At 39.8% G+C, this 10,118-nt stretch overlaps 1 protein-coding gene across 1 annotated transcript in view; it reads left to right on the top strand.

The window, feature by feature from the left end:
* Positions 1-207: 207 nt before the first annotated feature.
* The window catches only part of ERBB3 (erb-b2 receptor tyrosine kinase 3), a 49,297-nt gene continuing 39,386 nt past the window's right edge, over positions 208-10,118 (top strand). The window contains exons 1-2 of the mRNA XM_015812974.1: positions 208-357; positions 3,473-3,659. Of these exons, the coding sequence (XP_015668460.1) occupies positions 277-357; positions 3,473-3,659 (268 nt within the window). The 5' untranslated portion in view covers positions 208-276. The remainder of the gene's footprint in view (positions 358-3,472; positions 3,660-10,118) is intronic.

The following is a 10,118-nucleotide window of genomic DNA, read 5'->3' as shown; positions in this document are numbered from 1 at the left end:
GGACTTAGAACTTGGCCTGGGGCACCTTATCCGCGCCATTTCTGATGTTTAGTTGTGCCGTGCTCTGCTGGACACGGTTGTTCAAAGCAGAAAGTGATGATATCTGGATGACTTTGCTTTTCATGGTGGAGACTATTATAGAATAAGCACTGAACTGGTGAGCTTCATGAATGATTTATGCATTCCCTTTCTTTTTTCCTTGCAGTTTGTGCAGGCACCCAAAACGAACTCAGTGTGACAGGAGATGCCCAGCAACGGTATCAGACTCTATATAAAATGTACAACAACTGTGAGATCGTCATGGGCAACCTTGAGATAGTGCTCATTGGACAAAACCAGGATCTTTCTTTCCTGCAGGTAACTAGATGTGGTGGAGGACTTAACATTTTTTTCTTTTTTTAGCAGGTGTGAAACTAGCATAGAAAATTCTCCATGGGAATCTTGACTTCCTCCATCTACATTCATAAGGCTGAAGTTATCTACTCCAACTTTCTGTTTCTATTAATGATTGTACATAGACATGACAAATGATGGCCATGCTCTCGCTTACTCCTGGCAGATTAAAAAAAATCCAGTGATAGACTACATTTCACTTTGTTATATTTTCTAAGAATATTCTTATTAAAATGGATAGATTGCAGAGCAAAACCAGAAAATGCTTACATGTCCATTCCATTGTGTCCCGTCATTCCTTTCCCTTCCTCAAAAACCTGAATCATGAGAGACTAATGATTGTCAACAATTTAAATAATTTATCCAAGTGAAATGCCAAATGTATTCATCCTAAAGAGCTTTACTCAAAAGTAAACACATTTAGGATTAATGCTTCAATATATAATGTTTTGAAGTCAGTATCAACAATTTAAGTGGATCTCAGATTATGGCTTATTCAACAAAATAATATTTTTGATAGGTAACTTCAGATATAGGAAGGAAACCTAGTTTGATTAAAAAGAAAAAAAGGGGGATTTGCTTGGTTGAGAAGAACATAGAATGTGTTGGTAGTAGCTGGCTAAAAATGTCTCTGTTGGGGATATTTGTTTTTATTTTGTGACTGAGGCAGTGGAGGTTTGGAATTATGCTCAGAGAAATGGCTGCAAGGATGACATACCCATCTCTAAATAGCTATATGGTAACATTAATCTAGACCGAGCCTGCCTATGGAATGTGGACTCCATGGCATCACAAATAGAAAAAACAAATGGAGCTAAATGATCAAAGTTAATTCTCCGTCCTTTCAGTGGCACAATAATCTGTCAACCATTAACCCAGTGGGTGTTTTCAGAAATCTCAGAGGTTCTTTCCTTACCCATTTGCTCTCCCACAATAATCTGGGGTTTCTGAAAAGTATTATCTGAAGTTAGCCAACTCCTGACTCCAAAACTGGCACATAGCTAACTAAAGAGCTCACCATGTGGTGATAATCACCATGCAATATGGTAGCTGGCTGAAAGAGAATTGGTTACATATATGGCTGATAAACCTATTATTGTCTCAGTTATAACAACATATGTCAAGCCCTGATGTTTACATATTATGTATATCTTGGTATGTTCAGGATAGTAGTAGATTTTCTGGAATTATTTATTTTACTTCGGATTTTGTATTTTTCAAGAAGATGAAGTAAATACTTTTAAGTTTTACTTATTTCTTGGAGACTTCATGGACTCTCCCCAATACACACACACACACACACACACACACACACACACACACACACACACATGAGTTAAATGCATCTCTTTACATCTACATTTCCGGATGAAGACTGAAATTTAAAGAGAAACAAATAATAACTAATGAAATGAGAGAGGGGATGATGGTGGAGGAGATACAAGCAGCCTGAAAATTATTTCCCTAAATATGAACTTTTCTCAAAGAAAGCAGGAAATTTATTTGATTGGTACTCTGCATTTCTGTCTCTTTGACAATCAAGGCAGCTGATGTGAATAAAAAAGCAGCAACATATACATCAAAACACCACAACTAAAATATAGAACTGTGAATATAAATGTAAGAAATTGTAGCAGGACCTAACAAACAATGAGAAATTCAATATTATTTTTTTTTCTGAAAATGCAGTGAATATTGCAAAGAACTGGTGTGCAGCAAAGGAACTATGAAAGTAAATGTTTAGTATACGTTTACATGTTATATGGAACATCTATGGAGATTCTTAGTCATCCAGGTCACGATTATTCCGCAAAGGTGCTTTTTTCAAAAGGCAACTGGACTTCCTTTGTTTTGCTTGAAGATGTTTTGCTTCTCAGAATTGAAGAAGTTTCTGGGTTGAGTAGTAAAACACCTTCAAGCAAAACAAAGGAAGTCCAGTTGACTTTTTTTGGAGGAAAAAGCACCTTTGGGTTATAAAGAATATTTAAGTTTTTAGATATGGATTACATCCAAATAACAGTATACTATATGCCAGTGATGGCGAACCTTTTAGAGACTGAGTGCCCAAACTGCAACCCAAAACCCACTTATGCATCGTCGAATGCCAGGTGGGTGTGGCCCATTGGCTGGGCGTGGCCAATTGGCTGGGTGTGGCTGTGGTGGTAACGGCAGGCTGGGTGGGACTAAAAAGTTCAATCAATCAATTCCAACTTTGCAAGATCTTTTTTTTCCCGCGAGAAGTTGAAATTGACTGATTGAACCTTTTTTTTTTTTTGTACACGGCGGTGGAGGCCTAAAATAAAAAGGTTTTATAAAACCCAGCTGAAGGCCTAGGACTGGGGCAACGGCGTGCGTGCCCACAGAGAGGGTTCTGAGTGCCGCCTCTGGCACCTGTGCCATAGGTTCGCCACCACTGCTATATGCTATGGAGTCTACCTGAAAGCAGGGGATGGGATTTTTTTTTGCCTATCTCCCACATAATTTTTGCTAACTATACTGGTTCTCAGACACAGTTGGCTGGGAAAAATTAAAAAAATGGATGGTGGTAGCTCTCCAAGATCTATCCCTTCTTCCTGTTTGGAACATTTCAGTCAGAAATCACTCCCCCTGCTGATTTAGTGCTCCTTGGCAGTGATCTCTATTTGAAGATGTGAGTCTGCTTAGCTTCACTTTACTCATTGATCCTTTCCGCTAACTATTCCTTGTTGTAGTTCGTCAGAACTGGGTCCAAACTTTTGCAGAGCTCTGTGATGCCAGTGGAGCTACTATGATATCAAATACAGCGTTTTAGGCTGCCATCCATTGAGGAAAAACCAGTTACAATCACATGCATTTTCCTCTTCCATTAAGTCACAGCATCTTAAGATGGCATCTATTTTACTTGGGAGCCTGATTGATTAACAAAATGCCACACATTTGATAGTGAATACATGCAATAAATGTTATGATAGTTTTCCCCAGCTTGCTGCATTTCTGACAATTCCCAGCCAGTATGGCAAATAATCTCTGAAGGGTATGCTTGATATTTAAGTCTGGCTGAGTTACGATGTCTTTTGTGATTTTATTTCATTCTTCCTAGACTATCCGAGAAGTGACCGGCTATGTTTTGATCGCCATGAATGTCTTCACTTACCTGCCATTGCAGAACCTCCGCATGATACGTGGGACCCAGTACTACGAAGACAAGTATGCCCTCTATGTGGTCCTCAACTATGAAAAAAATGTTACACATGCTCTACACCAAATGGGCTTCAATCAGCTCACAGGTAAGATGAGGATGGAGTTTGGGCTCCAGGCAAACCAGACTTTGTTCCTTTACATGTGAAGCAACTTCCTTATGCAGGCTTGTTGAATATCAGTGGTGTATATACAGTCAACATAGGACAACATAGGACAAGCAACAAGCATTTGTCTAGAGCAGTGTTTCTCAACCTTGACTATTTTAAGGCACGTGGACTTCAACTCCCAGAATTCCACAGCCAGCATTTCTGGCTGTGGAATTCTGGGAGTTGAAGTCCACGTGCCTTAAAATGGTCAAGGTTGAGAAACACTGGTCTAGAGTGGCACAATCAGTGAGAACCAAGTGGCAACAGGCAACAAGTAAGAGAGGTGGCCTCTAGATGGCAGCACAGAGTTGCAGAAAATTCTCGCTCTTTGCTACTATCTAGTGATCCTTTGGATTTTTGCAGCCCCAATCAGGCAGTACCTAGTATTGATGCAACTTGCTGGCACTGCTCCACCCATAGAGTGTGTCCTAAAGTAACACTGCTGCTGTTCCTGCCTAAGGGCAGCTTCTGGGCACAGGCCCAGAGTCCTAGAACAAGTGTAGCCACTAGGTCCTTTAAGCAATGACTGATGTTGGGATGACATTTGAGAGGCTTGTCTTGAAAGTATTTGAGAAGGGAGCCCAGAACGAGCTATTTCCCTTCCTGATGAAAAGGATTCTTATACCAGAAAGAAGGAACGTGTGAAGAGCACCGTGCTCTCCAATATTCTGAACACATGATACATCTTAATAAATGAGGAATATCTTTCAGTCTGTAAACAGAGTTAGTAAGAAGGAGGAGGGAAAGGATGGAAAAGAAAAGGGCTCACTGCATTGATCTGGCTTCCTACTTCCCATGATGGCAGCCAAGAGCTGCCATAAATAGCCTTCTAGCATATTTATTCCTAACAAATTCAGCACCCTACTTCTGAACCTGGAGATCTAGCCTAGCCACTATCAGTGAATTTGTCTGATTACCTTTTAAATAGAAAGCCACCATATGCTCTTACAACAGCATGTTCAATCAATTAATTCTGGATTGTTTGAGGAGGTCGATCTAACTGTGTAACTTTGAATGCTAATATTATGAGGGGAAGAGAAAAAGAGGGTTCCCTCTCCACCATCATATTTTAGAGTGAAAAGTATCATTTGGACAATATTCCTGGTCTTGCCAAAGGCATAGCCAGGAGCCATTTAGATAAAGGGAGTTGTTGCGTGCTAAAGAGAAGCCTACAATTTGTCAGGATTAAAATTCCATTTGCCTCTGATACCTTGATAAAGCCACACAGGTGAATAGTTGTTAGGCTTGGGACTATAAAAGATGTGTACAACCAGACACGTGGATCTTAAAGATAAATGGTGAGAAGATCTATAGGTTGCATGTTATTAAGTAGATAATAAAACCCTGTATTGTAATAGTTAAGACTTGTTCTGAGAAGATGATAAAGCAGTCTTGTGGATAACGTTTATGGAGATTCTCAGTCATCCAGGTCATGATTGTCCACTAGGCCCAAAGGTGCTTTTTCAAAAGGCAGCTGGGCTTTCTTTGTTTTTCCTTGAAGATGTTTCGCTTCTCATCCAAGAAGCTTCTTGGATGAGAAGCGAAACATCTTCAAGGAAAAACAAAGAAAGTCCAGTTGCCTTTTGAAAAAGCGACTTTGGGCCTAGTGGATAATGTTAATCATGGAACAATAGACACAGTTTTAGTTTTCTATTCAGTCATGAAGTTCAGTCGGGAGTTTGTTTTCTTTTGAATTGAATTATTATGAGGCTCATACAAAATTATCCCGTGGACTTCTTCAGGAGGCTAGATACTTGGGGGGGAGGGAAGCTAAAAATAAGAGCTTGAAGACCGAACTGTGGCAGCAAATGCAAATTTAAGGAACCAGTTTCAAAACAGCTTCCCTCTTGTTGTAATTTTGTGAAGTTTATTCCCAAAAAATTGAAAAGGCAAAAACAGCTTCAGGTTCTTAAGGCAGAGCTAGAGAATAATCTCCCCCTTCTCCTCACCCTCCACCAACTTGGGGTGCTTCTCAAGAGAGACATAATAAAAAACATTATATATTTACTGCTCTGAAAATATTTGGGATGGTTCCCCCCCCCCCCAGAGAATTCTAGTAGAAGTTCTACTTTTATCATGAACGCTTAGATCTCAGAGCATCTCACTACAGATCATAGGGACAGTTGACAGAAACCGAAACAATTACCTAATATGAATGTGCGTGCAGGCAAGCTCTTACTTGTGATTTTTGGGTTCTCGCCTTCGTTTTTCTTGCTATCTTCATTATGGTTGCACTTATCTGGAAATAAGGACTGAAGGCTGAAAGGAAATATAATTGGATCCAAACAGATTGCATCAATATGATAGACAACAAGCAGAGGAGAGAGAGTTCAGATCTATGGGATCGGTTTGGCTTTCTTTTTAATTAAAACCCTTCAGCATACAGAAAAGAAGCTACATTGAATTCTCCTACCATAGGAGAAAACCACTCTGGACTTACCTGTTCCCCTTCTGCTGCAACTTTTGTAATTTCAGCAATATAGCTTTGGGATGGGCTCGTTCTGCTATTACTGTTGTAAATAGTTGAATGTCAGAAATTATTGACTTCTTTTAACTCGGCCAGTGATCTACCAGTAAATATCCCTTGTGCCTATTCCAGATATTCAGGAAGGATTTGAACGGTGTGGCTTTAAAAAAAAACAATAACAGGACATGCGCTTGGACTTTATTGAAAGTTGCTAAAGGTAGAAATAGTGTACATACAACCCATTCTCAAACCAAACCAGTGAGACTTAGCCTCCTTAGACAACTATCAAACCAGAGTAGACAATGGTCTGGAACAATAGAATTGTCATTCGGCAACATCTGAAGGGCAACACATTCCACACTGGGTTTTTTTTATTCTTAATATTTATTATTCCCTGTTTTTCAGTAGCAAATTTAAGTCATTGCTTCATTAACTACAGGTAGTCCTCACGTAGAACAGTTCATTTAGTGACTGTTCGAAGTAACAATGGTACTGAAAAAAAGTGGCCTATGACTGTTTTTCACACAACCGTCGCAGTGTCCTCATGGTCACATGTTCAACTGATATTTAAGACGGATGCAGTGTCCCCGGGGTCACGTGATCACCTTTTGAGAGCTTCTGGCAAGTAAAGTCAATGGGGAAGCCAGATTCACTTAACAACCGTGTTACTAACTTAACAACTGCAGTGATTCACTTAAAAACTGTGGCAAGAAAGGTGCTAAAATGAAACAAAATTCACTTAAGAACTGTCTCACTTAACGAGAGAAATTTGGGGCTCAATTGTGGTTATAAGTTGAAGACTACCTACAAAGTAGAACTTCCAAGTGTCTGAGTTCTACATTGAACAACAACTGGATCATCCTGAAACTCTTGGAGAAAGGCTTTTGAGAGTCAGCTTCACTTATTAGTTATAGAATAGAATAGAATAGAATAGAATAGAATAGAATAGAATAGAATAGAATAGAATAGAATAGAATAGAGCTGGAAGGGACCTTGGAGGTCTTCTAGTCCAGCCTCCTGCTCAAGCAGAAGAACCCATACCATCTCAGACAGGTGATTGTCTAGTCTCTTCTTAAAAACCTCCAGTGATGGAGCGCCTACGGTTTCTGAAGGCAAGCTGTTCCACTGGTTAATTGTCCTCACTGTTAGGAAGTTTCTCCTTAATTCCAGGTTGCTTCTCTCTTTGGTCAGTTTCCAACCATTGTTTCTCATCCTGCCCTCTGGTGCTTTGGTGAACAACCTGGCCTCTCTGCCTTGTGGCAGCTGTCATGTCTCCCCTATTTCTTCTTTTCTTTAGACTAGCCAATTCTTTTCTTTAGACTAGAATAGTACCTGCCCTGCAAATTACCAAAATTGCCATCTTCCCAACTATTCTCCCAACCAATTTTCTAGCCCTCGGAAAAGTCGTGCATCTTGAAATGTATTTGATAAGTTTGTTGGTAACTGCTTCCATTTTAAAAACTAGGCTAGGGCTCTGATGGGGAGTTCCTTAACTCAACCATGGTTCAAATTATTTCCCTGTGACCCATTCCATTCCATTGGCATCCTTCAGTCTTGAGAGACTATGGTATCGTGCTCTGGAAAGAGGTTCTAAGGCAGCATCTGGTGTGGCTAAAAAGGCCAATTCGAGAATGGCAGTCCCTTCCACACTGAGGGCAGATACAATCTGTCCCCTGACCCACATGTAAAAATTTGAGTTAAAAAAACAACAACAATGACAAACAGATGTTTAAGTGCATATGCGGTGGGCACGATTTAGCCTTTTTGGTGCAAAACATAGGGAGATTAGTACGGTAGTCACTCTGCCAATTCTAACAGCTCTTTCAGTCCCAACTCCTATATTTGGAAATTTAAAATCAAAGGGAAAGGTCAGGAGAATAAAAAGTGAAAGAGCAATTCTTCATTAAGGTATATAAGATAAAATGAAAGGGTTTTGTTTTGTTGTTGTTTTTCTGGGCCAGCTTCCATTGGTGTGGCTTTGTTGCAACACAGAGTAGTTTGTGACAGTGGTGGGAGTATTAAGCATGGCATAGCATGGATTCCTCTGTAATTAATGTGTGGGTTTTCTTTAAAGCATCCTTGATACTGCCGAATTAGGAAATAGGATTGGATGTTCTACCTACAGGTCATAATTCTGAGATAGCTTTACAGATGTTTATTGGGATGTTCTCCTATATTTAACTGGCAGCACTCTGTCTTCTGGACAGGATAAGTTACTTGTACCAAAGCAATTCAAACTATGAATTCTGCAATCTATAAATATCACTAGGGAAAAAAATAAAAATATGTGCACAGGTAGATATTTACACAATTCATTCTATTTCTGGTCTTTCTGGATTTTGATCTTTTCAAATTTCAGGATTCAATACAAGTAGGCTTTGACTTATAACCATTCATTTAGTTCGTAAATCGTAATCATAATCGTAATCATAATGATGATGATGATGATGATAAAGTTGGAAGGGACCTTGTAGGTCATCTACTCCAACCCCCTGCTCAGGCAGGAAACCTTATACCATTTCGGACAAATGGCTGTCCAGTTTCTTCTTAAAAACTTCCAGTGTTGGAGCATTCACCGCTTCTGGAGGCAGGTTGTTCCACTGGTTAATTGTTCTAACTGTCAGGAAGTTTCTTCTTAGTTCTAGGTTGCTTCTCTCTTTGGTTAGTTTCCATCTGTTGCTTCTTGTCCTGCCTTCAGGTGCTTTGGAAAATAGCTTGACTCCCTCTTCTTTGTGGCAGCCCCTGAGATATTGGAACACTGCTATCATGTCCCCCCTCATCCTTCTCTTCGTTAAACTAGACATACCCAATTCCAGCAACCGTTCCTTATATGCTTTAGCCTCCAGTCCCCTAATCATCTTTGTTGCTCTTCTCTGTACTCTTTCTAGAGTCTCAGCATCTTTTTTACATCGTGGTGACCAAAACTGGATGCAGTATTCCAAGTGTGGCCTTACCAAGGCATTGTAAAGTGGTATCAGTACTTCACGTGATCTTGATTCTATCCCTCTGTTAATGCAGCCTAGCACTGTGTTGGCTTTTTTGGCAGCTGCAGCACACTGCTGGCTGTTTGAAGTGACCGTTTGAAGTTACAACCATGCTCAAAAAAGTGATATAACTGTTTTTCACACTTATAATCGTTGCGGCATCCCAGTGGTCATGTGATCAAAGTTCAGGCGCTTGGCAACTCACTCATATTTATGACGGTTGCAGGATTCCAGGGTCATGCGATCACCTTTTGTGACCTTCTGACAAGCAAAGTCAATGGGGAAGCCAGATTTCACTTAATAGCTATCTTAACAAATTTAACAACTGCAGTGATTCACTTAACAAATGTGGCAAGAAAGGTCATAAAATCAGGCAAAATTCACTTAAGAACGGTCTCGCTTAGCAACAGAAATTTTGGGTTCAGTTGTGGTTGTAAGTCGATGACCACCTGTATTTGTTACATTTTTGACAGCTGCCCTAATAAAGGGGTGGTTTCATACGAAAGAGAGGAAAACAAACCTGTGTATCTCTTATCAGCCACTGAATCAGGTATTTTAAGCGGTAGGCTACGCCCTTGTTTCTCCTATGGCTATCTCTTTGAACTTCTGATTATATCTGAAATCATTTCTCTGATTTGGAGATTTATGAGTGAAAGTCCAATCCACCAAAAGAATTTATGGATCTACTTAGACAATAAGCTTTCAGCGTTTTACTTAATTGCCTCTTTATCAATTCCAAGAAACAGGTTTATCAGCTAGTTATGTTATGCTGTCTTTTAGCTGGCCAAACCTGAAGTTCTACAACAGGTAAAGGCTAATAAACAATAAGCATATAAACGCCAGATTCAAGGTCTAATCCATACACAGCGGAGCACCTGGAATTCACTGATGAAATAATTTGATTTGACTCTATACTTTGGGGACAAAACATTCAGAAAGACATATATC

Source organism: Protobothrops mucrosquamatus, unplaced genomic scaffold (genome assembly GCF_001527695.2).
Source record: "Protobothrops mucrosquamatus isolate PMUCROS unplaced genomic scaffold, P.Mucros_1.0 scaffold124, whole genome shotgun sequence".
Classification (NCBI taxonomy): Eukaryota; Metazoa; Chordata; class Lepidosauria; order Squamata; family Viperidae; genus Protobothrops; species Protobothrops mucrosquamatus.
This window is presented reverse-complemented; position numbering and strand designations above follow the sequence as displayed.